Source organism: Acinonyx jubatus, chromosome B4 (genome assembly GCF_027475565.1).
Source record: "Acinonyx jubatus isolate Ajub_Pintada_27869175 chromosome B4, VMU_Ajub_asm_v1.0, whole genome shotgun sequence".
Lineage (NCBI taxonomy): Eukaryota > Metazoa > Chordata > Mammalia > Carnivora > Felidae > Acinonyx > Acinonyx jubatus.
In genome coordinates, this window is record NC_069387.1 from 100,751,356 (window position 1) to 100,770,123 (window position 18,768).

At 40.6% G+C, this 18,768-nt stretch overlaps 1 protein-coding gene across 4 annotated transcripts in view; it reads left to right on the plus strand.

The window, feature by feature from the left end:
• The window catches only part of SYT1 (synaptotagmin 1), a 547,364-nt gene that overhangs the window by 525,303 nt on the left and 3,293 nt on the right, over positions 1-18,768 (plus strand). For all 4 annotated transcript variants that reach the window (XM_027071185.2, XM_053226521.1, XM_015063649.3 and 1 more), the window contains one exon: positions 14,455-14,588. In XM_027071185.2, coding sequence (XP_026926986.1) covers positions 14,455-14,588 — 134 coding nt within the window. The remainder of the gene's footprint in view (positions 1-14,454; positions 14,589-18,768) is intronic.

Consider the following 18,768-nt stretch of genomic DNA (forward strand, 5'->3'; position numbering starts at 1 on the left):
AACTAATGTAAATTCATTTTTAAATTGTGTGCGCACATAGAAAATTTTCCCAGAATATATTTTTAATTCTACATCCTTACATAACATTACAGGGAGCATTTTAAACTAGAAGGCACATAAGCTCCTCAGTGTAGTCTTCTCTAAGTACTTGCAAATTACTTATAAAAACCCCCTCAAGTAACTGCCACTGATGGAAATTGCTCTGTGAACCCTATTACTATTTAATTATTCATATACTATTAAATGATTGGCTTACCGATAAAATAAGCTTACTCAATAAGCGCACAAGGAAAAGCTGCAGTTGGCAAAGAAACTCTCCTAATTCTGCACGGTTTAACTCTGCTGTCTCTGTTATAGCTGGACCACTTGCACAAGTGCTCCATGGCTCATTCCTAGGAATTTGACCTCAAGTGGGAAGGAAATGTCTCTCTACAAAGAAGCGTAGGCACACTTCCAAATTTAGACAGAGATGGGATCCTAGAGATCCTAGGTTGAACAATCATTGGTTGGTCACCTCCCAACTTCTACTTCCCACTCTTTTGGTAAGAGCCTTCTAATTCCTGTCTGAGGAACCACCATATTCTTCCATTTTTAGCATTGTGCTTAGAATAGAGTTGAGCCTACCCCCAACTCAAGGAAAGGACTTCTGGCCCTCCTGATTGGTTTGGGGATGGATACGTGACACAGGACTAAGCCAACATAGCCCATCACATTCTCTTTGCCGTGGGGATTAACAGAGTAGACATTTCATCTTTGTTAGATGAGTGAGGTTGGACTTTTCCTGGGAATTCTGATGTAGACTCTCTTTTCCCTCGGATGGTATAGTGCGATGATGTGAGACTTAATAGCTAGTAAAGTCATTCACATCCTTACAAGAAGAGCCCAGGATGTCTTGGGGAGGCCACCATGTGGAATCTGAGGATAACTTCACCAAAAACAGGATAGTGATATAGGCAACCCAGGATCTTGCTGATATTATTGAATCTGTTAGATAGGGAACAGGCTGTAACAAAAAGACTCCACAATACAGTGGCTCAAAAACATAGAATTTTTGTTTGAAATTCTTTACCTTCCACATGTGCATATGTGGGTGAATGGCCAACACTGGTAGGCAGTTCTGGGGCTGTGGCTCTTTTAGGAATGCAGGATCTTCCTCACTTGTCGTTCTGTCCCCCTAGAGTATTGTTTTCACGTTGCAAGGTAAAAGCTGCTTCACTGCCCTCCCATCACATCCGTGTTTCAATTGCAAGAAAAAGAATGGAAGAATGGAGGATGTGAAGCTTATATTAAGGCACAGCTTATCAACTTTAGCTCTACTGACATCTGGGAACTGATAATTCTTTACTGTTGAGGGCTGTCCTATACGTTATAGGATGTGTAATAAAATCCCCGGCCTCTACCCACTCAATGCCCGTATCACCTCACCTCCAAATTATGGCCATCAAAAATGTCTCCAGACATTTCCAAATATCTGAGGGATAAAACAGCCCCCCATTGAGAACCACCATCTTAAGGACACGCTGTGGAGTTTACACTCACCACATCTATTTACTTCCAATAGCCAGAAGTCAGGTATTTGGTCATACTGAGTTGCAAGAGAGTTTGGGAGAAATATTTCCAACTGGATGAGCTGGTGCCCAGGTAAAACTTCAGGAATTCTATTGCTAACAAGTAAGGGGAAATGGATTTTAGGGGACAATTAACAATCTTTGCCACCCAGCCCTACTTCTGGACTTTTCCATCACATAAGTCAATAAGTTACCTTTACAATTTACACCATTTTGAAATGGGTTTTAAGTCACTTTAAATTCAGAACCCTAAGTGATACAAGCATTACTTTCCTCATCCAATATCTAAGTTGAAATTTGGTGATTATCCAGAGAAAAAAAGGATAAAAGGAATAATGCTCCAAGTTACTCAGAAGCCAGGTACTGGTTCATAGGGATTGAACAAAACAGCTGAAATGAGGCTACTTCTTATTAAGAGAAGTCTTTGGCTAAAATGGAAAGGCCATAGTCACAAGGGCCCATGGTCACTGTGGTAGTTAGGAAAGAAGAGAGTATAATTACACAAAATTTTCCAAATGAAAACTGCAGGCATCTTGCATTATCTGGCTTTGAACTGCTGCTCTCTAGTTCTCATTGTAAATACAAAAAGCCTTCAGTGGCTCTTTGATATCTCACACAAAAGGATCATTGCTTACAGCCAGCTGTTTTGCAATTATATTTCCATGAAGTTGGCATAATTTGACATTAGGACTGCCTAAGGGAAGAAGGGGGTGACGATGCGCCAGGGTGTTGAAGTGGAGTACAGAATAGTAATGGAAGGAGCTCCTGTGTTACACGTCTCCCCAATGTGCGTCTTGAAGCCAACAGTTCTGAATTCAAAACACATTTTCCCACAAGAATATTGTTTTCGTGTTATTCGCTTACCACAGAAGTTCTCCGATACTGGAAAAGAAAGAAATTAGTATTTTGCAAAACTACAAAAGAAAACGCTGCAGGGCAGAGAAAGGTTTGTCTGAAGGTTCTAACCAAGAAAATCATCAGTAAAATCTTCAGGGAAGAGGTGATTTTTAAACCAAACTTAAGATGGGAAGAGAAAGAAAGGGCATTTCAGGCTAAAGGACAGCCAGTTCAAAGACATGGCATTTTTTTTTTCAACGTTTATTTATTTTGGGGACAGAGAGAGACAGAGCATGAATGGGGGAGGGGCAGAGAGAGAGGGAGACACAGAATCGGAAACAGGCTCCAGGCTCTGAGCCATCAGCCCAGAGCCTGACGTGGGGCTCGAACTCACGAACCGCGAGATCGTGACCTGGCTGAAGTCGGACGCTTAACCGACTACGCCACCCAGGCGCCCCAGACATGGCATTTTAAATTCTCTGTGAGGAATAGTGAGTATTGACCATGAGTACAGCATAGAGTTCGTGGAAATAATAAGTTAGGATGGGGCTGTGAAGGTCATGACAGAGTTTGGATTTTTTTAGTTGCCAAGCCATGAAAGATTTTTAACAGGGGAATGGTGTGATCAAATATACTTTTAACAATTATATGAATAGTGTGAAAATCAGGGCAAGATTACAAGAGACATTGGATTTCTGATCTTGAGATGTGACAACAAATTGGAAAGAGGGAACCAAACAGAGAGACAATGTGAGGTAAATTGGCAGGATATGGTGGCTAACTGTTCATATGGAGTAGAGAAAAAGGAATCAGAGACAGCCACAAATTCTCTAACTTTTTGGTCCACGAGTCTGGAATCACAGTACAAGAACAGGCTTAGAGGGAAGGTAATGAGCCCAGCAGGTGTCTGTCTGAAGGATAAGAGAAGAGCTGAGGTGGTTATGGCCGTATAGTACAGCATATAGGCTGCAATTAACATTTCTGCAAAGCTTGTCCACCGTGTCCTTATAATTGAAAGAAATCCACTTGTTGAATTTTATACTTGTTTCCAAAGTCTTCCTCCAAGACTACTCTATATCCTTTTTGGGGAACATACCTCTACATGCTAAAACTATGCCAGTGACACCAGTATTGGTGAAGACATTGCATTCCAGTGCCAGAATCTGTGGCCAGAAACCTTGCTTAAAAAGAGGTAGCAAAAATACTGGAAGCATAAGATTGCACTGTAGGATGTCTGAGATGAGCCGTCTAGAGAAAAATCCTATTCAATGTGTGTTACAATAATATCAAATGTGATTAAACTCATGAAATATGTTCTCAAAAGTCTTGGGGGTAAATGGAAAGAAAAGAGGGAAAAAAAGAAGGATCAGCTCATGCTCAGAGAGGAAAAACAGTGGGAACAGGGGAAAGTTTAATGGGAAGTATGCTATCTTAGTCTCCTCAAACTGCTGAAACAGAAAGGGCACCAAGTCAGAATACCATAGGTTGGGTCGTTGAAACAACAAACATTTATTTCTCACAGTTTTGGAGGCTGGAAGTCTGAGAATAGGGTCAAGCATGGCCAAGTTCTTGGTGGGGGCTCATTTCCTAGTTTACAACTCTCTTCTCATTGTATCCTCATATGGCACTTAGTCCATAAAAAGTGCCTTAACAATGTCAACTAAGATGGTATTGAGAATTATCTGGAAGAGAAAGAACTTCTAGGGTTTCCTTTGTAAAAAATTTTTTTAACATTTATTAATTTTTGAGAGACAGAGCATGAGCAGGGGAGGGGCAGAGAGAGAGAGAGAGGAGACACAGAATCTGAAGCAGGCTCCAGGCTCTGATCTGTCAGCACAGAGCCCAACATGGGGCTGGAACTCACAGACTGTGAGATCATGACCTAAGCTGAAGTTGGACGCTTAACCAACTGAGCCACCCAGGTGCCTCTGGGGTTTCCTTTTGATTGCCATACCCACCTGCCCATTTCTACCCCTCAATAGATAAATTCATCAAAGTAACCAAGCCTTGGTACAGTATGGTGGATGGTAGAGAAGGACAGTAGTTGGAACAGCAGTAAAACAGGGGCATTTATATGTGTCGTCATCATCATCTTTCTTAACTCCTTGACCAGAAGAGGATGGGAGATTCAGTATATCCAGGGTGTAGCAGACGGAGGTGAGTAGGGTGGGATGCAACGCCTGAAGGACTCCTACCAATTAATGTAAATAGTCTTGCACTCAAAATTAATGCCCAAATAGGGACAAAAAGAAGAAAAAGATTGGCACCAGGCCATAGGCTGTTGACCCAATGAATTATTCAGAAGTGGCTGCCCCACTGGCAGAGCTGCGAATTCAGAGTTGTTCATGAGCTGGAAAGGACAAAATGATCACAAAACCAATCAAAGAAGATCCATACCCTGAAAATGGCTACTGAGACCATCCTGGGATGCTCTGCCCACCTTTCATACAGCGGAGTTAGTGCTTCCAAGTCTCCACTGTCTTGGTGGTGAGGTTCAATAAACAACTTAGCAGACTGTATCATTGTAGGTTTAACACAAGGATTTTCTATCCCTCACTCTGGATAGGACAGATCGAAAAAAGGAAAGAAGGAGTTCTAAGTCTCGGTGGAAATCAGAAAGAAGAAATAGGACTATAAAATTCTCTCATGGTAGAAAGGAGTTAACAGAAAAACTACCGGAGGAGGTGTAGATCCCCCCCCCCCACCCAGGTAATACCTGTAAGTATTACTCCGTCCCCAACAAGAGCAACGAATCTGAAAGCTACGGGCTTTCTTTTCCCTATTTCCTCATTTTCAGCAGCATAAGGAAAGTAAGATACTTCATACGCCCAAGTGTATCAACATTAGCTGACCTCACTACCTGGAAAGAAAGCTCCATAAATCACAGTTTTGACTCACACTATCCTAGAACCTCCATAAATAGTTTCCACTGACAACTCTCAAGTTTAACTTTTCAGCTCTGTGTAATTTGATCTATTGGCTTCAGGAGTAGGAGGAAACCGCACGGAATGTTGTATTAGTTCCCTCATCTCACACCTCAAGACCACCTCATAGAGGTGGTCGTGAAAGAAACTCTCCCTGTGCTTTCACCACACATGTGATTAAATTCTAATAGACCAGTTGCTCAGAGTGGGTATGCTTCCTTCGAGAAATAAATCTGGCACGTGGGGCAGCTCGGCTTACTTCTGCAGCAAGCAGGGTGATGGTCGACACCAAGTTAGCAAGGCTGGCGAAGAGTCTGACACCTAAATACTGACGTAGATGTCAGCCCTTCCACAAAACTATAATAAGAATTAAGAGGCGTTGGGCATATAGTTGAAGCACTTTCCACACAGACTCAATTTAATGTTCACAACTCTGTGAACCAGGTACCATCATTCCCACCGCTTTACATTGAAGGAAATATGACACCAAGAGGCTAAATAACTTGTCCAAGACCATACAGCCAGTAGCAAGGCCAAGATTCAAGTCAGTCTGGCTCCAGAGTTTGTACCTGTAAACACGACACTGAATTGTCTCTCCAACACATCACAAAGCAGCACATTCTAAGTTGGAAGACCCTGGTTTGAGTTCTCAGGGGGCAAAAAAATCAGCCTTCAGGAGCCCCAGTCTCTTTACTGGGATTGTTGTAAGGCTTAAAGGAGATGATATAATTTTTAAATATATATGTATAATCTTAAAGTGCTTTACAAACATAAATGAACATTATCATATTAAACTTTGTGATGTATCTTACTTTAAAAATCATTCTCAGCTAGTATTTCATCCATTTTCAACCAAATTTACCATGGATTCTAAAACAGTCGTACCTAAATAAGCAATCTTCTGATTATATGCCCTAGGTCAACCTTTTTTTTTTTTTTTTTTAATGAAAAAGACAAACTTTTTGAAGGCTTTTGCTTTGAACAACAGAGTAATCCTTTTTAGGTGCTTGGAAAAAATACGAATTTTCCCCCAAGAGATCACTTCTTAGACCTATTTAAATTTGAGTCTCATCCTCAAACCTTCCTAGATAAACAATAGAATCCTCTCTACAACTTTGGTTGTTGTGTTAGTCTTTTACCGCTGCCATGATAAACCACAACAAACTTCATTTAAAAAGTGACATATTGTTATTATCTTATAATTCTATAAGTGACAGGCCTGACACAGACCTCATTGGGATAAACCCAAAGTGTCAGTAGCGTTGCATTCCTTTCTGGAGGCTCCAGGCAAGAACCCATTTCCTGGCCTTTTCCAGCTTCTAGAGGCCACCTGCATTCCATAGCTTATGACCCCTCCTCCATCTGCAAAGCGAGCTATGTCACACACCTCTGACCCTTGAATCTCTTTCTGACCACAACCAGGAAAGGTTCTCTGCTTTTAAGGACTCGTGTGATTAGATTGGGCCCTCCTAGATAATCTAGGATAAACTTCTCATCTCAAGATCCTTAGCATTAACCACATTTGCCAAGTCCCTTTTGCCATCTGAGGTAAATGTTCCCAGGCTCTGAGGATCAGGATGTGGCCATCTTTTGAAGGAGCTATTAGGCCTGCCTATCATAATGGGTGAATTTTAACAAAATAAAACCCCAGTTTCGTATATTAAAAAAACTTGTCAACATGTAAAAGTTTGAAAGCGATTTCATTACAGTGTCCTGAAAAACCTCTAAGTTGTAACAGCTATTATGACAGAAAAGAGATAGAGTTCAGCTAGGCTGACTTCCGATGAAAAGAAAGCCTGACAAGTGGCGAGTGAAGGGTAGCAATGCCACACCGATAACAAAACCAAATGACAGACCTCCAAATTATCCAAAACGAGGTGATGAATCTGCACTCATTGTACCTGCAGTTTATTATTACGAATGAAAAACCTTCTTTCTGATCCCAGTCTATCATTTTCCAGAACTGCAAGCTGACAGTCACATATTATTAGAGACTAAATCGACATCAGAAAAGAGACTTTCCTTTCTACCAAAGTTAGAAAAGTAAAGAGGCCCTACCAGTTTTTCAAAGATAAATTAAACAAGTGAAGTGTCCCAAGTCCTGCACATGTTTCAGTGGTAACAGGGATTATCTAAACGGCATTGAAGGAAGGTTTGCATTATTGATAAAAGATGGTCCTGAGTTCCATGAGTGCTTGTTTTGGGGGACAGAATAAAGCGGTACAGCCACAGAGATATGAAGTCCCTGAGGACAGTAGCCCAGTTTTGTAGCTTGCATATTTTTCCATGCCATTTCCATGTTTACAAAAACCTAATGGACATTTGGATGTCACACATGGTGTCCAGCAGTTGTACTCAAAAAAAGCAATAGCATCAGTGAATCTCCTTACAGCCTATTTTATCATTTCCATAAAACCATGTCCTGTTGTGTCATGACCAGAACTTCTAAGCCACCAAGAAACTCCGAATCACAAGGATTTGCTTTGTGGAACAGCCCCTAAAACAGAACAAATTTAATTATAAACAGTCCTACTCTGCAGGACAGGTGATCCTTACTGCAAAAAAATATGTGCATCCTTAAAGTATGGGTGTGACTCATAGTTAGGTGACTCATGGCCTTCCCTTTAGAAGACTCATTCATAGTTAGGGAGATAGGAGCAAGGTCTAGATCCCAGAAGAAGTGACTAATGAGTTAATCAAGAGATTAGGGCCATCTCCAAAGGGACCAGAATTCAGGACAGGATTTTCGTGCGATGAAAGAATCAGAGGACACTTAAGAAATCAAGCCAATCAAGGAGTGAATGGCAATGGAGAAGACTGGAGAAAATGGAGCTGCAATCGAAGACTTCACATGGCTGAACCAAGAAGATCATCAAACGTGTCCACCTTGAATACATAAGGCATCAGACTTAGTCAAGATTTATCCAGGCACAAAAGGTGATAAAGAAGATCTCTAACAACCTATGGAATGTGAGAAAATATTTGCAAACTATATATTAGATAAGGGCTAATATCCAAAATATTTAAGGAACTCATACATCTTAATAGCAAAATAATAATTATCTGATTAGAAATGGACACAGAACATAAATGAACGTTTTTCAAGAGAAGACATGCAAATGGCCAACAGGTATGTGAAAAGATGCTCAACTTTATTAATCATCAGGGAGATGCAAATCAAAGCCATACTGAGAGATCACCTCAAACCTCTTAGAAACGCTATTACCAAAAAGATAAAAGATAATAAGTGCTCGCTAGGATGTGGAGAAAAGGGAACCTTTGGAAACTGGTACAGCCACTATGGAAATAGCATGGAGATTCCTTAAAAAATTAAAAATTGAACTACCATAAGATCCAGCAATCCCATTTCTGGACATACACTTAAGGGAAATGATATCACTGTCTCAAAGAGAAACCTACATACCCACATTCATCGCAACATTGTTCACAATAGCCAAGATGTGGAAACAACCTAAGTGTCCACTGATGGATGAATAGATAAAGAAGATGTAGCATGAATATATACAATGTATACATTTATATAAAAAGAAAATGTTTTAAATATTACCAATTCTAATTCTTTTTTCTTTTTTTTTTTTTTGAGAGAGAGCGAGAGAGAGAGAGAGAGAGAGAGAGAGAGAGAACCCACATGCAGAGAAGGCACGTGGGGAGACAGAATCTTAAGCAGGCTCCATGCTCAGCACAGAGCCCAATGCAGGGCTCGAGCCCACAACCCTGGGATCATGACCTGAGCTGAAACCAAGAGTTGGATGCTCAACCGACTGAGCCACCCAGGCACCCCATTAATTCTAAGTATTATTAATATTATTCTAAATAATATCCTAAACTATTATAAATATAAATATATAATATTATTTAGCCATAAAAAAAGAAGGAAATCCTGCCATTTGCAACCACATTGATGGACCTTGAGGGCATTATGTTAACTGAAAAAAGTCAGACAGCAAGACAAATCCTGCATTACCTCACTTATATATGGAACCTTTTTTTTTTTTTTAATCAAAACCTATAGGAAACAGAGAGTGGAATGGTGGTTGCCAAGCTACGGGGTGAGGGAATGAGGACATGTTGGTCAAAGGCTACAAATTTATAAGATGAGTAAGTTCTGGAGATCTAGTATACAGCATGGTAACTACAGCTGGCAATGCTATATTGTATAACTGAAAAATTCTAAAGAGTAGAATTTAAATGTTCTCACTGCAAAAAAATAAATATATCGTAATTATGTGAGGTGACAGATGCGTTAACTAACCTTATTGTGGTGATCACTTCACAATACGTAAGTATATGAAATCGTCACATTGCACATCTTAAACTTACACGGTGTTATGTGTCAATTACATCTCAGTAAAGCTGGACGGGATGGTGTGGGGGTGGAGATAAGACCTCTGAGTTACTGCCAGCCTTGATTTTGATTAAGATGGAAATTCTGTCTGCAAAGTAAGTTGCTTTGGTACCTGTATCAGGATGAATCTGCACAGGCAAAGGCTAACTCTACCCATTGATGGTGGCCCCAAACCTGTTCCGCTTCTAGCCCTCTGCCCTTCCTTGTATCATGACATTATGGAATATCTCTGAATCACTGTCAGAATTGGCAGCTTCTCCTTAGGAAAGTGACAGGTCAGCAGTGACCTCTCTGACCTCCCAGCTACCTCTCTCCCCCTTGCTTTCTTCTTGTTCCACAAACATGCAGAAGGATGTGCACCTCGGAGCCTTTGTTTCTGCTCCTGCTGGCTGCTGCAAGCTTCCACCACACCGTCAAGTGACTTGTTCCTTCCTGTCATTTGATTCTCAGCTCAAACCTGGCCTCCACAATGGACTCTGCTGAGCACCCTTTCCAAATTACCTTGTTCTCCCTAAGGCACTAATCACATCACACGAGAACTTGTCTCTGAAGCTGAAATTATCTTGTTGCGTTTTTAATTTGCTTACTCAAACGGCAGATGCAGAGGAATTTTCTTATCATGTACTGTGCTAAATGAATAAATACATAGTCATTGAGCATCTCCTGAGAAAAGCTATACCTTAGTTGGGTTCATAGAGTTTCAACACACGAACATTAAGAGGCACAAACACTGATTTATGGGTATTTAGCGTTTGGGTATTTAGTCAGTGCCAAAAAGCAACTGGAGACTTGACCATCTCTGTAAATGTAAAGGGGCTTTGGGTGGAGGAACCGGGGAACTTCAAAACCACACAAGGTGTCTAAACCAAAAATCCATATTGGCTGTGAACAGCAAGATGGATTATCAGTGGGAAAAAAAGCCTCCTCCTTCATTTACAAGTATTTACACTAGACTGTTTAATTAACCAGCTATTTAGTTGAGGGAGCTGAGTCCTCATCTCTAGGTGTGTTTTTTAATGATATTCTTCATTATGGAGCACCTGGATAGCTCAGTCTGTTAAGCACCCAACTCTTGATCTGAATTCAAGCCCTGCATTGGGCTCTGCGTGAAACCTACTTAAAATGAAATAGGGGTGCCTGGGTGGCTCAGTTTGTGAAGCAGCCGACTTCAGCTCAGGTCATGATCTCACAGCTCGTGGGTGTGAGCCCCACATCCGGCTCTGTGCTGACAGCTCAGAGCCTGGAGCCTGCTTGGGATTCTGTGTCTCCCTCTCTCTGCCCCTCCCCCACTCTCTGTGTCTCAAAAATAAACATTAAAAAACATTTTAATAAAAATTTATATATATATGATATATATAGATATATATGTATATATATTCTTCATTATGATGAAAAATCTTCATTACAAACCGCTTGAGTGGATGTAGCACTCAAACCAAAACCAAACACCCCAAGCCACACATATCCAAGTAATGTAGGCATTTAGGACAATGGGAGGTGACCACACTAAGAGTACGAAGATCCAGATCACAAGGCCTACGTAAATTCCACTTATTCATTCAGCAAAAATCGAATAGCGCCAGGCACCGTTTAGTAAATACTGAGAGAATACCGCAAAGTTCTGTCCTCTGGGAGTTCCGTTCTACTGGGGGACAGGAGGAGGAAGATGAAAGCAACTTGTTCTGGCCCCACTGGCCCCGCTAGAAAAGTCGTCTTCACACGGCCACCACCGCAGCCACAGCCTGCGGCAGCACTAGGGCCAGCGTCTCCAACTCTCGCGTTGTTTGGAACCCGGTGCATGGGACCAGGGGCGCCGCCGCACGGACCTGCTGCGCAAGATCACCTGCTGCCAGATCACCACCTCGAGGTGAAGGCGGAGGATGGAAGAGATGCGCCTGCGAGTGGGAAGGCTGAGAATGAAGAAAATGGGGAGCAGGAGGCCATCAATAAGGTAGATGGAGAAAAGGCAGAAGACAAGAAGAGGAGGAGGAAGAGGAAGACGATGGTAAGGAAGAGGATAGAGACGAAGATGAGGAGGCGGAGGCGGCTCCAGGCAAACAGGCAACTGAAGATGGGGAGAGAAGGGGCGCCTGGGTGGCTCAGTCAGTTGAGCGACTGACTTTGGCTCAGGTCATGTCTCACGGTCCATGAGTTCGAGCCCCACGTCGGGCTCTGTGCTGACAGCTCGGAGCCTGGAGCCTGCTTAGGATTCTGTGTTCATGCTCTGTCTCTTAAACATTAAAAAAAAAAAAAAAAAATTGAAGATGGGGAGAGAGATGATGTTGACACCAAGAAGCAGAAAGCTGACGAGGATGACCAGACACCATAAAAGGAAAAGCTGAACTTTAAAACAAACAAAAAGTCCGCCATGACCATTCACCCTCCACGCCCAGTCTCAGAATCTAAACGTGGTCACCTTCAAAACGAAAGTCCCTCCCACCCACTGGCAGCGCCCCCACAGTGACACGTGCTCCCCCACACAATCCAAACCACAACCTCAATCTGCAGCAGGAAAGGACGGCCAGAATTTCCCAGGCGCTGCTTTTTCTTAAACATACTTTAGAAAGGAAAATGTGTTTATAATCTTTATTTACATTTTATATTTTTGCTCATATTGTTGGGGTCAGTCGTTTTGAATCTTGGATGAACAAGCTAGCCTTGGGAGCAGTCTCTGTCCTACTTGTGGTGTGACCATGTTCATTACATCTCAAAGGAGAGTAAAAAAAAAAAAAACTTGTAAAACATGCGCGCACGCGCACACACGCACACGCACACTCTTACTCCAGTGACATTTTTTTGTGTATGTACTTAGCTGTACTTTAAACAGCTGTTTGTATGAGACGGTTAAAGAGGCCAAAGATAAAAGGTGTCTTTTTTTTTTTTTTTGTCTGAAGTTTCTGTGGTTTGGGCCTGTTTGATGTATGTGTAAACACTGTTGTCCAATAATAAACCATAATCTTATTGTGCTGAAAAAACTGCAGACCAGAAAAGGTTGTTATCTAAAAATATGTGGGCATTAAACTAGAGAATCTGTAAAGTTTCATTCAAATCTCCACAGATACTGAAAGGCGGGGGCAAAGGGGGCGGGGGGAGATATTTTAGAAGGCTTTAGCACTGATTGTTTTAGGGGAGTAAAAATGTGGATGATTTTAATTTTTTTTCTTCTTTTTATCATTGGGTTCTGAATTTTGTTCTGTAATGAATATGCATTACATATGAACTGGAAAAATGTTTAAGAAAACAGTAGAGAGATTTTACTATCAAACTTGGATGTTGGTTCTTAGTAACCTGAATGTATGTCCTTCATCCATTAGTAGTGAGAACTGTAAATGGGAATCGCTTTATCCCTCCACTGATTTGCTTATTACTTTACCTTTACCGAATGAGACTTTGGGGAAAATGATAAGGGAATTCTGCTCCTCTTCTCATTACTTCTGTGTGTACTGGCTTATTCTCTACCTGGGGATGATTGGGCACAAGTCCTGAATCAATAGATGGCTCTCTCTCTTTCTCTCCCTCCCTCTCCACCCACACCCTACCTATCACTACACTTAGGCATCATACACACACACACACACACACACACACACACACACACACACACGGAGGTGGCCTCTTCTCTCCCTTTAACCTTCAAATCTCAGCTTATTGCTTAAAACATTTTTTAATGTTTATTTTTGAGAGAGAGAGAAAGAGTACAAGCGGGGGAGGGGCAGAGAGAGGGAGACACAGAATCCCAAGCAGGCTCCAGGCTCTGAGCACCCCTAACATTTAAACTGAGATTTGGGGGCGCCTGGGTGGCTCAGTCGGTTGAGTGTCCAACTTCGGCTCAGGTCATGATCTCCCTCCCGGTTCATGGGTCCGAGCCCCGCGTCGGGCTCTGTGCTGACAGCTCAGAGCTGGAGCCTGCTTGGGATTCTGTGTCTCCCTCTCTCTGCCCCTCCCCTGCTTGTGCTCGCTTGCTCTCCCACTCTCAAAAATAAATAAACGTTAAAAAAAAATTAAATGTTACCTCCACAGAGAGGCCTTACCTGAGCAATCAAAATATAAGAATTCTGTTGCTACCTTAGACTCACCATACTATCCCTGGTATTCTCAATCATATCTCTATTCTGCTCTTTATTTCCAGAGCACTCTTGTTAACTCTTTCATATGTATTTCACTTCTTTACAAGCCTCCTGTTTCCCCCACAAGTTTGAAGTTCCATCATGAAAACAGCAATGATCTGTTTTGTTCACTCCCATCTCCATAGGGCGTAACTAATATTGAGCAAATGAATAAATGAATGAATGAAATGGCTCCTTTGTCCTTTCTCTGTCAAGAGTTCTATTACCAAGCAGTAGTAAGCTGCAACCAGTACTTTGCCAGCTCAAAGAGCCAATTGTTAATATTTCAGGGATTTAGTAAGCTAGTTGTTAAACTACTTAGTAGCTTGCAATTAGCCATGCTGAGAGTATTTCTACCACAGATGGTGGCGAATGTTACATGTTAAGACTTTCTTTTTTTCCCAAAGATGCTTTATTGGCATAGTACAGCTCTTGTCCCCTAAATCCACCTATTAATATTGAGATATCATGGAAATAAACCTGGAGAATAGGTTACTTAAAATCTTTCAACAGAGAATGTTTATTTTTTTTTAATATCAAATATTTACTATACAATGATTTTCTTGTTGGGAATACTTGAGTTTTTTAATAACCTAAACTATAATCTAAAAACGTGTCTCTGATCTCCTGAAGTTTTTGTTTCTGTTTTTCAGATCCTTATGTGAAGATTCACCTGATGCAGAATGGCAAAAGGCTGAAGAAGAAAAAGACAACAATTAAAAAGAACACACTTAACCCCTACTACAATGAGTCATTCAGCTTTGAGGTACCCTTTGAACAAATCCAGGTAATGTCAAACATAATTTTGTCTTCCCATTTATTTTATTTCTTCAGATCACATAAAGACACAGACCTTGTGAATTATCAGTGCTCATGCCTTCATTAGAATTGCCATTCTTATTCCCATACACATTTGATAATCAAGCTACATCCAGAAGGAAATGATAAAATATACGGCACAGGATGTGCTGATTCATCAGCTAAAAACAGCTGGCATTCTGTTGGGCAGAAATAAAGTAGGAAAAAGAAAATCAACAGAATGACTCTGCTAATTCAAAAAGTGCATCCATAAAGGTTAAAAGGCCAAGAGAAACATGAGCTTTCACTATTTATTCCCAAGCCATAATATGTAATTGTCCTTATCACAGCTTTATAGCAAAAAACAAACAAAAAAAAAATAGAGATAAAAGAAATATTTTGGTTGATGCTAAATATGCAGCATCTTTAATCTTTCATTTTTAAAGAGTGATTTACAATAGAAAAAATAACTAAGTCATATTTTGTTTAAATTCAGCTTCCTATTTCTGAGTTGGAATGGATGGACATTTTTGTAAAGATAAAACCTTCACTTGCCAGATAATAATTGTTATGATAAGGAGTATTCTGTTAAAGGAACCTGTGGATAACATGTTCAAAACAGGATGCTACAAGTAGCCACAATAGTATATGATCTCATTATTTAGCAATTTTTAAGTATATTTAGGTTTTCTTACCTCATATCCATAGTGAGACCATTGAAATTCAAAGTTCACATCCAATAAATATCAGCTATTTCTTGGGAATCTTTAATGGATATCAGAGAGTCAAATGTCTTAAAGCAACACTATTTTTACATTTTATTGAGTAATTGATGTGGGCCTATCTTTTCAGTCATATAAAAACTTGCCCATAACATGAAGGAGAAGTAACGAGTAGGCATCAAAACTACAATATGGAAATGTCTAAAGGTCCAGAATGTAAAAAATCAGCAAATATTCTTTAGTTGCATATTGTTCCTTTTTTAAGGTTATTTATTTTGAGAGAGAGAGACAGACAGACAGACTGCGAGCACGGGAGGGGCAGAGAGAGAGGGAGAGAGAGAGAATCCCAAGCAAGTTGTGCCCCATGACTGCAGAGCCCTGTGCGGGGTTTGAACTCACAAACTGTGAGATCATGACCTAAACTGAAACCAAGAGTTGGAGGCTTAACTGACTGAGCCACCCAGGTGCCCTGCATATTTTTACTTTTAATCTAAAATATGATTTAGAATATATATATATATATATATGTAATAAATCACACCTTTATTCCATGAAGAAAACTAATATCATAGCTACATGTATTGTAGTGCCTAATTTAAGCACTTTATGCATAACCTTACTGCATCTTTATAATAACCTTATGAGAGAGGTTATTACCCCAATTTTATATATGAGGAAACCGAGGCTTAGAATTTCCTCATGTGTAAAACAGGAATAATAGAGTCCACATCCAAGTGAGCTTATGCATATAAAAGCACTTGGAAGGGCACCAAGCACATAGGAACATTCAAAATGGTTGCCATCATCATTATTATTCACAATGTTAATTTTGTCTTTTTTCTCATATTAACATTTTATTAGAAAATACATCTAACAGGGGCACCTGGGTGGCTCAGTGGTTGGGCAACGGACTTCGGCTCAGGTCATGATCTCACAATTTGTGAGTTCGAGCCCCGTATCAGGCTCTGTGCTGACAGCTCGGAGCCTGGAGCCTGCTTCAGATTCTGTGTCTCCCTGTCTCTCTTTGCCTCTCCCCCACTGGCACTCTGTCTGTCTCTCAAAAATGAATAAACGTTAAAAAAATTAAAAAAAAAAAAAGAAAATGGATCTAACAATAAGATTAAAACAATATATAAATCAGTGCCTTCTACTAGAAGTATCTGTGAGGACAGACATGTTTTATCACTGGTGGGGTCCAATACAGTAGTCTCCAGCCTCAAGTGGGTGATGAGCACCTCAGCCACCAGTGTGATAAAGGAACCTTATTCATAATTTAAATAGCCATATGTGGCCAGTCACTACTGTATTGTATAGGGCAGTTATTTAAAAATCACCAGGAATCCCACCATCCTCACATCAGGTCATGGTCTTTCTCTAACTGTTCTCATATGCAAATTGCACATACTTAAATTAATTACTTTCAACAGTTGTTGAAACAGTTACATAACAACAGTTGTAACAGTTGTTACATAAGTAAATGACATTCCAGAGGACACTGATTCCCTGGCCCCAGTCACTTGTTTACCAGCCTGAACCAGTGAAGCTACTGCTTTGGGCCCACTGGCAAATCCCTAAAATATCCAATTTTCTCCAATTTATTTTGCAATATCTGTTCAGTGAACCCTTTTTTGAGTTCTAAGAACTCATTCCTATGGAAACTAACACCTCGTGGAGTTTTGGTTTTTTTATTCTACAAAACAATATAAAGCAGGGTATTGAGATGAAAAATCCTATTGTAAACTTTCTTGGAGCTACAATTCTACACCTTTAACAAAAATAAATGGGTTTTTTCTTCAACTATAAATTGCAGCAGATGCAAATATATTAAAAATGAAGCACATTACAAACACGACATATGCTGGGTTTCTGGGGCAGCATTTTAGAGGAGATAACATTCTGTCAGGACAGAGAGAACCTGAGCCCATCACTGACAACATTAGGCATGGAAATAATGAGCACATCTTTGACTGCATCCCTCCTCCTCTGCTTCTTGGCAGTTTGCTCTAGTCTTCACATTTTCCTAGAGAAACAATTGAGCATTTTCCATACCAAACTAGGGGTCTAGGTTTCCTTTCTTCCCAGGTTACAAGATTATCTGCTTTCTATTTGTCTCTATCCCTATGAAATATACTGTGAGCAAAATATGCTGATTTTCAAAAGCCCATGTAAATGTTATAGTCCCTCCCCTAAAAATGTATAAATAAACTATCTATGCAGCTGGAAAAATTAATCCAAGGCCTTCATAAGGATGTTTTGTCTTGAGTGCTATTACTCAGTACATTCCTAGGTGAAATTGTCAAAGCCCACTCCAGCCATTCACTCCAACCTCCACAAACCCCATTGCCTTGGTGCCTGACCCCACCCCCATTCCCTGCAGTATGATTTCATCCTGACGAATTTGCTTGGGCAAAGTTCTGAGAACTTTTCTGAGAACCAAACTGATTCTGTTCCCAACACCATCCAATGGATAGATGATTCCCTTGATAAGGTAATCAGTCCGAGGCCACACAAGGGAAGATGGAGTTTGTTTCCTTTATTGCCAGTGTGTTGCATTTCACATTCTAAATTCCATTTTCAAAAGCAGCCGTTGTCTCTGATGTGAAGCTGTACATGGGTGCCACCTCTTAGCACATTGGTACAATAATGTGGTGCTCAGACCACAAAGTCCGCTAAAGGGCCATAACTCAGCAGCAGCCCCATCCTGCCCTGGCTTCCATCATTACATTTTCTGTTCCTTTTAACTCTGGCCATCAAATGCTATGCATTCTACTTTATTCTAAGCCCTTTATCTCTACACTCAGTTTCTAGAGTCGAGCCATCACATATTTTGACTAAGCAAATCCATTACTTGGGAAGCAGAACTAAAATGTGCTTTGAAAAAGTGTGTCTTTCATATCATAATGGCATGGGTTTGCTTTCGTCAATTCAGGCAGTTCAAAAGCGTAAGTTATTAAATAAACTCTCACGATGTAATGGAATCACTGAAGTAAATCTTGTGTGGCCTGAAAGGTTATTTCCATTTGAGATCAGTGCTGGATACACAACAGTCACTCCGCAAATGTTCATTGAGAAAAGGCTTCAATGGGAAAATTATTTTTAGTTGTGACTTTTTAAAGCCTTTCGCTCTATTATCACATTTAATACTCGCAATAATCATGTGACTATTGTACCGAATACCAACACCAGAACTCTTGCTGATGAGGCGATTGAAACGAACGAACCCAGAGGTGGACACAGTTTACAAAGACAACAACGGCACCAAGGGCACAGCACAGACTGTGGAGAACAAACCACCCATTCCTTGTATGACCCCAGGCAGGGAGCATGACATCACCTTACCTAAATAACGGCAGTATTAATCAGATCTGTTGTGAGAAGTAAGTGAGTAGTTCATGTAAAAGACTCAGAATTGTGCCAAATACCTAACAAAAATCAGCATTCATTTCA